At 39.4% G+C, this 16,427-nt stretch overlaps 1 protein-coding gene across 1 annotated transcript; it reads left to right on the top strand.

The window, feature by feature from the left end:
- Positions 1 to 3,140: 3,140 nt before the first annotated feature.
- On the top strand, positions 3,141 to 4,124 carry LOC308244240 (olfactory receptor 6C2-like; the record flags this gene model as incomplete). The annotated part of the gene is given in 2 exon segments (XM_080660212.1): positions 3,141 to 3,548; positions 3,552 to 4,124. Coding segments are annotated over 2 exon segments (981 nt in total).
- Between the last annotated feature and the right edge of the window lie 12,303 nt (positions 4,125 to 16,427).

Below are 16,427 nucleotides of genomic sequence, written 5' to 3'. Positions count from 1 at the left end.
AGTTATTAAGCTGTAAAGACTTTCATAAGTTCACGGTTTTTATGCAGAAGAGAACTTGAGTTAAATCAAGTCTAAAGTTTGCTTAATGATTGAAACAAGAGGGAGGCTAGTGGTGATATTGGCTAGAGTAGTTTAAATGATGCAAAGACCTCATGACCTGATGTATAAGTCGTTAATAAGACAGAGAAAACAATTATCAAGCAGGTAAAATTTAAGAGAGAAAGTTGAAGTATGTTTGAGAAATTGCTAAACCTTGTTAAACCTGCTATTGCTAAATGATATTTAAAATGGGTGGTAGTGTGTATTTCCAGCTGAAATAGGCTGACCCAAAACATTAAAAAATCAAGATATTGCTCTTCAGCTCTATAAATATACTTCAAATGTTCCCTTATTTGTCTGTCACAAATTTTGAAGTAAATATATACAACAAAGAATGAAAATATGTCATTGTCAAAAGTGTTTAGAAAGAAATAATAGAAAAACATAAATAAGAAAAAAATCAATATCAAAGCTCTGGTCTTAACTCTAATGCTTTGATGGGAAAAGGACTCTCAAAATCTAGAGAATAATGAAACTATAGATGTACCACAGTTTTTTAATCCCCTCATCTGCTGATGGGCACTTAGGCTGTTTCCAAATCTTAGCTATTGTAAATTGTGCTGCTATGAACATAGGGGTGCATATATTCTTTCTTATTGGTGCTTCTGATTTCTTGGGGTATATTCCTAGAAGTGAGATTACTGAGTCAAATGGAAGTTCCATATTTAATTTTATGAGGAAAGAAAGCAGATAGTTAAAGGGAATTAGGGTTTTCACTGTCAAAGGAAAGGAATTTAAAAGGAAATTAATTAACCAGAGTATACAGTTCCAGATTTCTGCTTGCAAGCTGGGAAAATTTCTTTGTAGCACTAGGATAACTTAAAAAGCATTTAAATGTATAACACGGGTATTCTAACAGTAGAAGTAAAATATAGCCAGGGGTAATATTAATGATATAAAATACATATATTTGAAATAAATTTCCTGTGAGGATAACCCCAAAAGTTTGGATTGTAATATATTTAATGAATCTTTGAGAGCATGTATCCAATAAAAATATTTTAAACACACCTCAGAGAAACTCCACTGGATAAGTTGCAACAGAATAAACTATGTGATAAGCATTCATTCTTAGTTTAATTGTTAATACACATGTAAATTTTAATGCAAGGATTTTCTTAGCAAAGGCCATTGTTAGGTTTTTTTAGGGACTTTTCTGCTAGAAGCATTTCTGGAGTTCAGAAGTAGAGGAAAGTCAGAATAGTAGATCCAAAGCAACTTCTAGAAAGTAGGGGGAAGTAAGAATAGTAGATCCAAAAGCCATTTTCAGGACTTGCTTTCATTGATGTTTATAATATAACTAGAGGCCCAGTGTACGAAATTTGTGCACAGGGGGGTGTGTCCCTCAGCCCAGCCTGCACCCTCTCCAATCTGGGACCCCTCTAGGGATGTCCAACTGCCTGTTTAGGCCCAACCAGAATCGAGCCTAAATGGGCAGTCGGACATCCCTGTCACAATCCAGGACTGCTGGCTCCCAACTGCTCGCCTGCCTGCTTTCCTGATTGCCCCTAACCGCTTCTGCCTGCCAGCCTGATCACCCCCTAACCACTCCCCTGCCAGCCTAATTGATGCCTAACTGCTCCCCTGCCAGCCTGTTTGCTCCTAACTGCCCTTCTCTGCCAGCCTGGTCACCCCTAACAGCCCTCCCTTGCAGGCCTGGTTCCACCCAACTGCCCTCCCCTGCTGGCCATCTTGTGGTATCCATCTTGTGTCCACATGGGGGCAGCCATCTTTGACCACATGGGGGCAGCCATCTTGTGTGTTGGAGTGATGGTCAATTTGCATATTACTCTTTTATTAGATAGGAATAGAGGCCCAGTGCATAAAAATTAATGCACTGGCAGTGGGGGGGGGGGCGGCCCTCAGCCTGGCCTGCCCCTCTCACAATCCAGGAGCCCTCAGGGGCAGGAAGTGACCTGGCGGTCAGGGGAAGGCGATGCCCCCATCACACCTCTGCTTCTACCACTGCCGGCTTTGCAAGCCTCGGCCGGCCCTGGTTACCTGAGCCTCGGGCGGCCCTGGGCGCCTGGGCAGCCGCCATCCGACACTTGCCTGCACCTCAGACCTGCCCGGGGTAGCTGAACAGCCGATATCAGAGGCTTGCCTGCATTCAGGCTGGCCCTAGGTGACTGGGAAGCCGCCATCCGAGGCTTGCCAACACCTCCTGCCAGCCCTATGTGGTTGGGGGGCTTACGGCAAGTCTGGCCACACCTTGCACCTGCCGCCCCCCCGATTGGGCTGAAAGGACTGTGGAACTCCAGTGGAGCTGAGGGGACTGGGAGCTGCCATCTTGAGGCTATGGGCGCTCCCATCAGTGTGATGATCAATTTGCATATTCCCTCTTTATTAGATACTAGAGGCCCAGTGCACGTGCACAAGTGGGGTGTCTTGGCCTGGCCAGTGATCAAGGCCTATGGGGGGTGGGGGGCCGGCGGGCAGGAGAAAGGAACCCCGGGGTATTGGAAGGCCACAGGAAGGGGCCGTGGAGGTTGGCTGGCCAGTAGGGGAAGGGGCTGCGTGAGAGGGAGCCAGCTGGGTGGAAGGACCATGGGAGGGGGTTGGCCAGACTGGGGGTGGAGCCATGGGAGGCTGGCCGGCCGGCCCCCTCTATTGGAACCAACCAGGGAGACGAGCAGGGGGAGTGCACTGACCATTAGAGGACAGCTCCTACATTAAGCATCTGCCCCCTGATGTTCAGTGCACGTCATACAGACTGGTTGACTGGTTGTGCCAGTTGTTCCGGTCATAAGGGTCGCATACGCTTTTATATATATAGATTAGATAGGATATGTCAAAGCGACACCAACTACAGTTAAATTGTAATTACAAGCAGCAGTGCAAATATGTGATTTAATTATGAACAGTCAGTTTATGTGACACAAAGAGATAATCAAACATTGATATGTATCATATGCTAACTTCCACACTGATTTGGAATTACTCACTGATTTACTTCTCTTGAGGTTAGAAGATGACCAGGACTCTGGAGTTCCTCATATAAAGTCTTATTATTTGAAGCAGAATGAGCAAAATAATCAAGGATGAAAAACCAAACTACGCTAACAACTTTCATCTTGCTGGGACTGAACTATGACACGCCACTGAAAATATTGTTTTCTATCTTTCTATTTCTTTCCTACATGTTGAGTGTATCTGGAAACCTAACCATCATCACCCTCACTCTGATTGATTCCCACCTAAAAACACCTATGTATCTGTTCCTTCAAAATTTCTCCTTCTTAGAAATTTCTTTCACAACTGCCTGTGTTCCCAGATTCCTATATAGTCTATTATCTGGAGACAAGTCCATTACCTATAATGCTTGTGCCAGTCAACTCTTGTTTATAGACCTCTTTGCAGTAACGGAATTTTTTCTTCTGGCTGCCATGTCCTATGATCGCTACGTGGCCATCTGCAAACCCCTGCATTACACCACCATCATGAATAGCTGAGTCTGCAAGAACATCATTTTCTCCTGTTGGGTAGCAGCACTGATGATCATTCTCCCACCAATCAGTCTGGGTTTGGGCCTGGAATTCTGTGATTCAAACAACATTGATCATTTTTGCTGTGATGCATCTCCTCTCCTGAAGATCTCTTGCTCAGACACCTGGTTGATAGAACAGATGGTTATCGTGTGTGCCGTGTTGACATTCATCATGACCCTCATATGTGTGGTTCTTTCCTACATTTATATTATCAGGACTATTCTAAGGTTTCCCTCTGCCCAGCAAAGGAAGAAGGCCTTTTCCACATGTTCTTCCCACATGATTGTGGTTTCCATTACTTACGGAAGCTGCATCTTCATTTATGTCAAACCTTCAGCCAAAAATGAGGTAGCTATAAATAAAGGTGTTTCACTCCTTATTACTTCCATTTCACCCATGTTGAACCCCTTTATTTACACACTGAGAAACAAGCAAGTAAAACAAGCTTTCCATGACTCAATTAAAAAGATGGCATTCCTCTTAAAGATGCAGAGGAAAAAGGAGTCAGTGAATCCAATTAAAAGGAGAGATAAATAGGCAGAAAACCCCAAGATTCTAATATTATTTGTCTCTGCACGACTTATTCTCTAGTCATATGGGCATTCTCACTTTGTTGTTAGACTTGTTTACTGTGAATTCTGACTATTCAAATTTTTACTCCCCATTAAAATTAAATTCTAAGGTATTTATGCTTACTATCTGTCAGAAATTTCTGTTTTGCCAAACATTTTGGTTGCTATCCCTTGAAACACAGTAGAACACATTTTCTGCCATATTTGTACATTGTAAGATGTGACTATGTAGCCTATATTAAAGCTAACAGGATGGGTGTGGAAGCACTGTGCACTGTTTCTAGACCTGCACTATGCAAATATTCTATAGGTGATCCACCACCTATTTTACCCACCTACTGGTCAGATGTTCCTATTTCAATACCGTTGTAAGCTTCATGTTGATAATGAATGAGCTTGATCTTCTATCTCTGGTATAGTCTTCACCCAAAGGACAGGCTATCACAGCAAGTTTGATAAAACTTCTCCTCTAGTTCAACTCTAGTCAGTTTTCATCTGACTTGACAGGTAAAGTATCACATAGCTATCCTTGCCACTTACTAAGGGAGCAATACTCAGAGTTAGTTCTCATTTGGCTACATGAGTACAATAATGACCCATCCTCAAATAATGTTAGAAATACATTCTGTTAACATTTTTTAATATGCTTTCAGAGATCTGAAAGGAGACGCAGAGAGAGAAATGTCAATGATGAGAGAGAATCATTGACCAGGTGCCTCTTGCACGCCCCCACTAGGGATGGAGCCCATAACCCTGGCATGTGACCTGACCAGGAATGAAACTGTAACCTCCTGGCTCATGGGTCAATGCTCAACCACTTAGCCACACTGCCCAGGCCATACTGTTAAATTTTATGGTATATACATTATGTCTTGATTAATGGCATACTCCTACTCAGGAAGCCATAAATTCAAACCTGGCCCAGACAATCATATAAGGAAAAATTGTATTAGAAATAATATACACAAGTTTGTAATACCACCCACCCTTCTTCAAATCTCCTGTCTTATAAACCTTTCCAGTGAAGTCCCTTTGTTACTTCCTCTCATATTCACTGAGGTAGAAATTAGCTAAATAAAATTTTAGCTATTTAATATTTCTTAAATATATTTTTATTGATTTCAGAGAGGAAGGGAGAGGGAAAGAGAGATAGAAACATCAATGATGAGAAAGCATCATTGATAGGCTGCCTCCTACACTCCCCCTATTGGGGATCAAGCCCAAACCATGCAAGTGCCCTTGAGCAGAATTGAAACTGGGATCCTTCAGTCAGCAAGCCAAAGTTCTATCCACTGAGCCAAACCAGCTAGGGCTAGCTATTTAATATTTTTCAAGCACTGTTTAAAATAACCAGTGTTTACATTACCCTTTTCACTTTCTGATGAGTCTATCACTTTGAGAACATTATGGGGGTGGGAGGGAATGGCTATGTAATATTTTGTTTTTCTTGACCTTTTATGTACATTGGTAGAAGTAAAGGATGTGACTTTATCAGAAGAAGTATATTGAAGATACCCCACAAAGGTTTGTTCATAAAATATTGTTCCCGCTGTCAATCTCTTTCAGATTCCATGAGCTTAACTCAGGGAGTAAATTTAGCTCCCATGTACAAATATTTCCTATTTTATAGCACAATAACCAATACATCTGAATGCTTATAGACTGGGATAAATGGAATAAATCTGAAAATGTGTATGTGGAGCAAAAGTAGCTTTCTCACACCCAACAATTGATATTTCACTATTAAATCTTTGGTGACATCCTAATAAATAATTTATTTTCATATTATTCTGAACAAGTGTGTTTCTGTGGAAGTCCTTCAAATACAAAACTTCAAATAAATACTTTGCAGCCTTTTTAATAAAGAGTTTTTAAAATATGCAAAAACATAAATTATTTTAAAAAGTAATGAAGCATTCATAAATTAAGAACTATACCCAGGAATTTTTATGCTAAAGCGTTCAGTTCCCTGTGTTTATAAAGCTAAAATATAGAATTTTATGTTTTACTTTTTTAAATTGATCCTAGATTTTAAATATGCTTAATGAATATGCTCATGGATATACAAAATGTGTGGATGTACATATTCAAAATACTAGCAAGAGAAGAGAGAAACCAAGATGGCAGCATAGGTAAACACTTGAACTTGCTGCCTTGCACAACCACTTCAAAACTACAACTAAAAGCCAAAACGGACATCATCCAGAACCACAGGAAGGCTGGCTGAGTGGAAAGTCTACAACTAGAAGGAAAGAGAAAAGCACACTGAGACTCAGAGGAGGTGCAGAAATAAAGTGTAGAGGTACAGTGGCGGGTGCACCAGCAAGGGCTAGCAACTGAGTACACGGTTGTCTTTGTCAATTGGGAGGGAGACACAAGCTCCTGACTGCTCTGAACTACAGTTCCAGGCAAGACTCTGGGGACCCATACTCATACAGGGAGAAACTGGACTATCTGGCTTTGGGCGGAACTTGAGGGTGGCGTTCTCTCAGAGGTGCTTGCAGCGATTACTGAGACCCTGGGGCCACTTAGGGCAGTGCTGAGGATCAGCCATAGCTGTTTGCTCTGCCCTGTTGATTCCCTGAGACCCCGCCACACCCAAGCTGTGCACAGAGGCTTTTGCATATGAATGGCCTAGCCCAGTGGTCAGCAAACTGCAGCTCTCGAGCCACATGCGGCTCTTTGGCCCCTTGAGTGTGGCTCTTCCACAAAATATTATGTGCGGGTGCACATATACAGTGTGATTGAAATTCCGTGGCCCATGCGCAGAAGTCAGTATTCGGCCTGGGTGAGTCTATTTTGAAGAAGTGACTTTAGAACAGTCAAGGGACCAAAGAGCCGCATGTGGCTCACAAGATGCGGTTTGCTGACCCCTGGCCTAGCCTTTGCAATCTAAAATTACCTAACAAACTGCAGCTGGGTCATAGAGCGCCAGAACTTCCAAAAGAAGGCCCAAGGCCCCACAGCAGCTTGCATTGATTCACAGCTGGGCCTCATCTGGGCATCTGCAAACTGCAAACAAAGAAGAGGAATCTGCAGATCTCTCCATAGCTCCTGCTGGGTGGCCACAGGCAGAGGCTAAATTTGCACCTCCTTGGAGATCCAAGAGCCAGTGTACCCAGGGGTCAGAGTTGGACCATCCAGATTACAACTCCTCAGATCCATAAGGGACACACTCAGGGGCAGATTCAGTGAGCAACAAAGCTCCACTGAAGCAAGTCTTCCCCATAAAGGTGTCTCCAGCACAGAAGTTCTCCCATTGTAGACACAGCTGATCCTCACAGCCAATTGGCCTGGAGGTCAATTCCTCCCAGTGATACCAACAGCAATCAAGGCTTAACTACAACAAGACTGTGCACACATCCCACAAAGGGGTGCACCAAGAGTGTCCACCTCAGGTAACTGGGGAGGCTGAGCCACTGTGCCCTAGAGGACACCTAGCACACAAAGCCACCCTATCAACACAGGGAAGCAGCCAAAATGCGGAGACAAAGAAACAGGTCACAAATGAAAGAAATGGAGGAAAGCAAATGACTGGATATAGAGTTCAAAACCACGGCTATAAGGTTTTTCAAGAATATTCTAGAAACAGCTGATAAATTTAGTGAGACACTCGAGGATATGAAAAAGGACCAACTAGAAATTAAGAATACACTGACTGAAATAAAGAATAATATACAGAGATCCAACAGCAGACTAGAGGATCACAAGAATCAAGTCAAAGATTTGAAATATGAAGAAGCAAAAAACACCCAAGCAGAAAAGTAAAAAGAAAAAAGAATCCAAAAATATGAAGAGAGTGTAAGGAGCCTCTGGGGCAACTTCAAGTGTATCAATATCCGAATTATGGGGGTGCCAGAAGAAGAGAGAGAGCAAGACACTGGAAACCTATTTGAAGAAATAATAACTGAAAACTTCCCCCACCTGGTGAAAGAAATAGACTTACAAGTCCAGAAAGTGCAGAGAACCCAAAACAAGAGGAATCCAATGAGGACCACACCAAGATACAACATAATTAAAATCCAAGGGCAAAAGACAAAGAGAGAATATTAAAAGCAGCAAGAGAAAAACAGTTAGCTGCCTATAAGGGAGTACCCATATGACTGTCAGCTGATTTCTCAACAGAATCTATGCAGGCCAGATGTGAGTGGCAAGAAATATTCAAAGTGATGAATAGCAAGAACCTACAACAAAGATTACTCTACCCAGAAAAGCTATCATTTAGAATTGAAGGTCAGATAAAGAGCTTCACAGATAAGAAAAAGTTAAAGGAGTTCATCACACCAAACCAGTATTATACGAAATGCTGAAGGGTATTCTTTAAGAAGAGGAAAAAGAAGAAAAAGGTAAAGATAAAAATTATGAACAACAAAGTGACAACAAATACGTATCTATCAATATTTGAATCTAAAAATCGAGTGAATAAAAAATATGATGGACAGAATAAACTGGTGAATATAATAGAATCAGGGGCATAGAAAGGAAGTGGACTGACAATTCTCGGAAGGAAAGGGATGTGGGGGGTGCAGGAAGAGACTGGACAAAAATCATACACCTATGGATGAGGACAGTGAGGGGGTGGGAGGGAGTGTAAGGACAGAGGGTAGGGTGGGAACCGGGTAGAGAAGATCTATAGAGAGGATCTATGAGGGGGGGGGGGGAAGAGGAACAACTGTAATAATCTGAACAATAAAGATTTATTTTTAAAAAATACTAGCAAGAGCTATCTCTATACCAGTGGTCGACAAACTCATTATTCAACAGAGCCAAATATCAACAGTACAACGATTGAAATTTCTTTTGAGAGCCAAAAACCGACTTCTGCTCATGGGCCACAAAGTTTCAATCGCACTGTACGTGCGCGCACGTGGTATTTTGTGGAAGAGTCAAACCCAAGGCGCCAAAGAGCGGCATGTGGATCCCCGACCGCTGCTCTATACTATGTATGATTTTTACATGTATTTTATTTTTTATTATCATATTTATTTTTAACAATTAAAAATATGTATTTATAAGAACTGATAAATAAGGAAAATAACTCAGTATTAATTTTGAAAACCTATGGTGATGTGATTTTGCATATCTTCTGTTTCTGATGCTCAAGTCTACATCTGTGCCAAGAACACAGTTTCCACTGCTGCCTTTGGAACATTTCTTATGCCCACAGTTATTTACAAACTAGATTTTTGGTGACTTTTGAATCAGAGTCAGCAAGCATATGAGTATTTATTTACTTATTTACGGACTGAGTACATTTTTTTAAATGTTGTAGTGTGCCAATGGCACCATATCTTCAAATTCTCTTAAAAACCAAAAAGAGGTCCTACACACACTAGCTTTTTTACCCCTTTTTTCTTTTCATTTTTTATTTAAATTTATTGGGTTGACAGTGATTAATAAGATTGTATAGGTTTCAAGTGCACATTTCTATAAAATGTGATCAGTATGTTGCATTGTGTGCCCACCACCCAAAACCAAATCATCTTCCATCACCATATATTTGTCCCTTTACTACCCCACCCGCACCTCCGTTTCCTCTGGTAACCACCATACTGTTGTCTGTGTCTATGAGTTTTTGTTTGTTTCTCTGGTTTGTTCACTTGTTGCTTTCAGTTTTATATCCCACATATGAGTGAAATCTTTTGGTACTTTATCTGACTTATTTTGTTTAGCATAATATTCTCAAGATCCATTAATGTTGTCACAAACGGCAGTATTTTATCTTTCCCTATGCCTGAATAGTAATCCATTGTGTATATGTTCCACATCATCTTTATCCAATCATCTGTCAAAAAATACTTTGGTTGTTTCCATGTCTTGGCCATCGTGAATAATGCTGCAATGAACATGGGGGTGCATATGTCTTTGCAAACAAATGCTTTCAAGTTTTTGGGGTAGATATCCAGAAGAAGAAACTCTGGATCATATGGTAACTCTACCCTTAATTTTTTGAGAAAATGCACTGTTTTTCCATTGTGGCTATTCCAGTTTACATTTAGCAATGAGCAAAGGTTCCTTTTTCTCCACAACCTCACCAACATTGTTATTACTTACCTTGATGATAATAACCATCTAACAGATGGCTATTATGTGAGATGGTATCTCATTGTAGTTTTGATTTGCATTTCCCTGATAACTAGTGAAGTTGAACATGTTTTCATATATCTGTTGGCCATTTGTATGACTTCTTAGGAGAAGTGTCTGTCAGGTCCCCTGCCCATTTTATAATTGGATTATTTGTTTGCTTTTCTGTTTAACATTTTACTTAAAGGGAGTACAAGAAGATATTGCTTAGATTTAAAGTGAGATCAAGATCTTGTTGAGAGAGTCTGTAAAAGATTTTAGAGATAAAGAAATCCTGCCTGTGAGGTTGAGTGAGGCTTCAAAAAAATATGTGACTGGCCGTGCACCTACCTATCTCCGCTGACACATTCAGCTTAGTTTTTGTCACCCTGAGGAATTTTGGGATTAAGTGACTATCAAGACTATGATTGTCAGAAGAGTACTTTCTTTGTTGATTATTATCTACATAAATTATACAATAATGTTTTGCTTCTGAAATCTAAGGTGAGGTGATATTTCGTTTAAAATTCCTTAATAAATTAGGACAAATAACTGTTATTATTGTTGTTAATTCCCTTCTGTGGACATTGCTTTTCAAAGAGATTAGGAGGACATAAAGAAGGCCAAGAGACATATGAAAATACGCTCAAAGTCACTGATCATCTGAAAGATGCAAATCAAAACAATAACGTGGTACCATCTCACACCTGTCAGAATGGCTATAATCAACAAATGACAAGTGTTGGCGAGAATGCGGAGAAAAAGGAACCCTCGTGCACTGCTGGTGGGAATGCAGACTGGTGCAGCCACTGTGGGAACAGTATGGAGTTTCCTCAAAAAACTAAAAATGTAACTCCCATTTGACCCAGTGCTCCCACTTCTAGGAATATATCCCAAGAAAACAGAAACACCAATCAGAAAGGGCATATGCACCCCTATGTTCATGGCAGCACAATTTACAATAGCTAAGATTTGGAAACAGCCTAAGTGCCCATCAGCAGATGAGTGGATTAGAAAACTGTGGTACATCTACACAATGGAATACTAGGCTGCTGTAAAAAGGAAGGAACTCCTGACATTTGTAAGAGCTTCGATGGAACTAGAAATCATTATACTAAGCAAAATAAGTCAGTTGGAGAAAGTTAATATCACATGATCTCACTCATTTGTGTAATATAATGAACAACATAAACTGATGAACAAAAACAGATCCAGAGACAGAGAGGCATCTTTAGACCATCAAACCTCAGAAGGAAGGTAGGGGAGGTTGGCAGTAAGGGGTAGAGATCAACCAAAGGACTTGTATGCATGCATATAAGCCTAACCAATGGACACAGCAACCGGGGAGGGAGGGCAAGAGTAGGTGGGTTGGGGGCAATAGGGATATAAGGACACATATGTAATACCTTAATCAATAATATAAAATAAAAATTTACAGATTTTTTAAAAAAGAAGATATATGTAATATTTTAAACAAACTAATTAATTAATTAGTAAAACGAACATAATACCCAAATCAATCTATACATTCAGTACAATCTCCATTAAAATACCAATGGCATTTTCACAGATCTGGAACAAATACTCCAAAAATGTATGTAGAACCAAAAAAGACCCCAAATAGCTGCAGCCTGCTTAAGTGAGAAGAACAAAGTTAGGGGGATCACAATACCAAATATCATGTTATACCACAAAGATATGATACTCAAAATAGCCTGGTACTGGCACAAGAACTGGCATATAATCAATGGAACAGAGAAGAGAACCCAGAAGTCCACACAAGCCATTATAGTCAATTAGTATTTGACAAAGGAGGCAAGAGCATACAATAAAGACAATCTCTTCAATAAATTGTGTTGCAAAAATTGGACAGGTACCTGCGACTTCCACCATAAACAAGAATGAACTCAAAATGGATAAAAGACTTAAATGAAATACATGAAACCATAAAAATCCTGGAAGAAACCATAGGCAGCAAAATCTCAGACATCTCTCCTAGCAATAGGTTTCCAGATATATGTCCAAGGCAAGAGAAACAGAGGAAAAAATAAACAGGACTATATCCAAACAAAAAGCTCCCACACAGCAATAGAAACCACAACAAAATGAAAAGGGAACTCACTACATGGGAGAACATATTTGCCAATGAAATATCTGATAAGGGGTTAATTTTCAAAATAAATAAGGAACTCATACAAGTTAACATCAGGAAGACAAACGTTCCAATTTAAAAATGGGCAAAGGACATAAATATACACTTCTCCAAAGTTGACATACAGATGGCAAGGAAACATATGAAAAAATACTCAAATCACAAATCATCAGATAGATACAAATTAAAACAACAATGAGGTATCACCTCACACTTGTTAGAATGGCTACCATCAATAAGACAACAAATAACAAGTGCTGGCAAGGTTATGGGGAAAAGCAAACTCTAGTACACTGCTGGTGGGAATGCAGACTGGTGCAGCCATAATGGAAAACAGTATAGAGTTTCCTCAAAATATTAATAATGCAATTGCCATTTGAGCCAGTGATCCCACTTCTAGGAATATATCCTAAGAAACCCAAAACAACAATCAGAAAGAATATATGCACCCCTATGTTCATAGCAGTGCAACTTACAATAGCTAAAATCTAGAAACAGCCCATGTGCCCATCAGTAGACAAGTGGATTAAAAATGGTGTACATTTACACCATGGAATATTATAGAGCTGGAAAAAGGGATTTCTTACACTTTGAGACAGCATGAAGCGACCTGGAGAATATTGTGCTAAGTGAAATAAGCCAGTCAGAGAAAGACAAGTGTCACATGATCTCACTCATATGTGGAATCTAATGAACACAATAAACTGATGAACCATATAGATCCAGAGACACAGAAGCATGGAACAGAGTGATGATTCTCAGAGAGAAGGTAGGGGATATTTTTTTATAAAAAATTCAGACAAAGCAATTTTGTTGTCTTTTGTTAACACTGTTAACTATGAGTTGAAGAGTAGCCAGAAACTTTTCACCATACAATTATTGTTCTGTACTTGGAATGTGTCTCTTGAAATTGTTACATCTTATTGTCTCCAAGGACATTATTCCCACTGCTCCCTCTAAGTATTTTGCCAAAATTCAGTGCATATTAAAATCATTCGTCATGTTTGAACTTGGTCACGAAGGGCCCTTTACTTATCCACACAGAGGGCCCCTGTACATCCATAAGAGTCTGAGATTATAAAAATCATATTAATCTTTCTTCACTGTGTAAAAATCTTTCCCAGAGAAATCAGAAATCATCTCTTTCAAAATCTTCTTTAAAAATTACCTTATATTTCTCAGACATTTAAAATACATGACTTTTTGTTTCACCTGTCCAATATAAGAAATTGTTCTCTAGATTTAAAGTGAAATAGAATCTTTAGTGAGAGTCTGTTGGCACTTTCCACTAGAAAATAATTATCCGTGAACGTGTATTTCTTCATGAGAGGAGCATTTGGGCACGTTAACTGACCCCACCTATACTTTCAGGGTCACCTTCGGGACTACCGGGATTACACAGTCAACCGAAGCCAGGATTACCTTCCATAAGAGTAAGTATGTTCTTGTTTGGCAATTCAGTTTCTTTCATCATTCAAAGTTCTAGTTCCTTAGTCCTAGAAAATATGACTAATCTGCTTAAAAATCAGAGATGGCAATATTGGGTATCTCTGAAAAATAAAATAGTTATTTCTAATATTAATTTGTATTATAAAAAACAAATCTGAAGGGGTTGTACTCATTTGAAATATTTATTACATGCATCACTAGAGAGTGGTCAGTACCTGCTCACTCTTTATCTTTAATATCTGTAGCACTACCTGACATATCATAGATTCTCAATAAATACCTTCTGAATGAATGCATGAGTATTCATAGCAACATTATACACATTATTATCAGAAACGTCGTTATTAGAGATCAATGTTTTCATCATATTTGAAAATATTCCTTTAAATATAATAAATAGAAAATTCACCTGAATGAAAGTAGTCTACCAGAACATTCACTTAAATATTGGTATCACATGAGGTAAGTATTGGTGATTGGAAAGGGAGAAGAGTTTAGGAATGTGGACAATGCTCTGAGTTAAAATGCCACAGTGAAGTATTGAGAACTTAAGAATTTTCTCAGTTTGGTTCAAAAGTTCAATTCCTCTATAACCCTATCTAAAAAGGTACCTGATTAACAGCTAATTATATCACCCCCCTCAGCCTAGATTAGTGCTCCTTTTCTGCAGAGATGCCTGTAAACCCTAGGTAATTCTGTCTCCAGCACTCTAATGCTGTTATTTGTTACTGCCTTGATTGAAATAACTTGCTTCAATTCACCTGACCTTAGGAAAACACACCTGTAGCTTTCATGTGGGGTAGAGATTACTAGAAATAAGTGAAGCCATTAATATACCAAACTAGTTAAATTTCTTATGGAAAATTCTTTTCTCTTTGAAATGCAGAGAAACCAAAGACATAGACTCTTTACAGCTATTTACAAAGTGAAATATCTGCCCATGTGATTAAGTGTTAATGGGGGTTGAGAAAGAAATGTGAAGTACCTATTGGCTCATGTTCAAAATTGCAGTCTCTAAACTCTGCCCTTAGTATTTCCTCACAGGACATTGAACAGGTTATAAGAGGCACCAAAATTCACAAGCTTTATAAAGAATGCAGGAACTCTCCTAGTCATTGTTGCTCAGCGGTTAGAGTGAAGGGTCTGGGGTTTGATTCCTGGTGAAGGGTGTTATCTGGGTTGCAGGTTCATCCCAGGCCTGAGACAGAGCACATGCCAGAGGCAACCAATGCATGTGTCTCTCACTCACTTCCCACCCCTCCCTCACTTCCACTCTCTCAACAAATCAATGGAAAAATATTCTATGGTGAGGGTTAACAAACAAACCAAAGGATGCAGAAAAAAACAATAGTGTACTGGTCACTGATTAGTGCCCTCACACATTACAGTAAGTATTACAGCAGGTTATGAGGGGGTGGGGGCTGAGGGGCGGAGGAGGTAGTCAAAGGAGTGAGAGCTTAAACTTCCTATCTGCCAGGGACTTTGCCTGGACTATAGCAATCAACAATCACAAGGATTCCATGAACTAAATATTATGGAGGCAACTGAACCCGAAGAGGAAAAGGGAAATGAGAACTCCACAGTCTAATTCCAGAGACTAAAATACCTCTAAAACACATTTTAAAGAAAATAAAGCAAATATAATAGTCATTCTTACTTTATTTCCACAAACTTTTAAGGAACTCTTACTTTGCCCTGGAGATAGGCTGGCTGCTTGGGACAAAACAATGTCAAAATAAGATTAGTTTGTACATTTTGACAATTTAGTCATCAGAGAATAATAAATAATAATCATAGGCTACAATGGGAAGAGTAAGAAGAAAAGATACATCTATCTTAAAAAGTTATAGATTCTTGGTGGAATTAATGCCTAAACTAAACTTAAAATAGGGATAGAGCACTTAGAGACTACCAGTATAGAGATCTTTAAAAACAAAAGGACCAGCATCTGAGAATCTCCACAGGCAATTTTAAGCATCACCTTTAATGGAAACTGCTGGTAGATAAGTCTAGGGAAGCAGATTGAATCAGGAGAGATGACACCAGCAGCCCCACTCTATAGGTCATACTCTTAATCACTATGACATAGTGTCTCTTGCTGGTATATGGTATGAGCCAATGCAAGTACCCTAGTAGGAAAAAAGAAATGAGGGAAATTTTGTGGACTGATAGCAGAAATATTAGAAAACTCTTCATATGCTAACTAAGAAGTTTAATTTTTATAATGAGGGCAAAAAAGAGTGATTGAAAGAATTAAAATTAATGTTTCAGTTACAAAACTCCATTTCACTCTAAAAAAGTAAATATTTTTATTAACATACTATCAGTCTTCCCTTCCTACCAAACTCCACCACCTCATTCTAGTGAATCATCTTCATGCTTCCCTCAACCCAGGTTCAGCTTGGTCTGGAACAATTACGTCCTTTCAATGTGATAAAAAGTAAAGATGTCAGTATCCATCCTCTGTTCTGGTCCTCAAACATCTATTCATGTGCATCACAGCCTTGGATCTTTTGTTTCCCTTGCCCATATTACTCTTAAGACCTAGTAGGTCTCTGTATATAAGTTATAAGACACCAATAGTATTACTGTGGCAAATTGCAG

Source organism: Plecotus auritus (assembly GCF_963455305.1).
Source record: "Plecotus auritus genome assembly, chromosome: 3".
In the NCBI taxonomy this organism is placed as follows: Eukaryota; Metazoa; Chordata; class Mammalia; order Chiroptera; family Vespertilionidae; genus Plecotus; species Plecotus auritus.
Note: the sequence above shows the minus strand (reverse complement) of the source record. Positions and strands in the feature narration are given on the sequence as shown.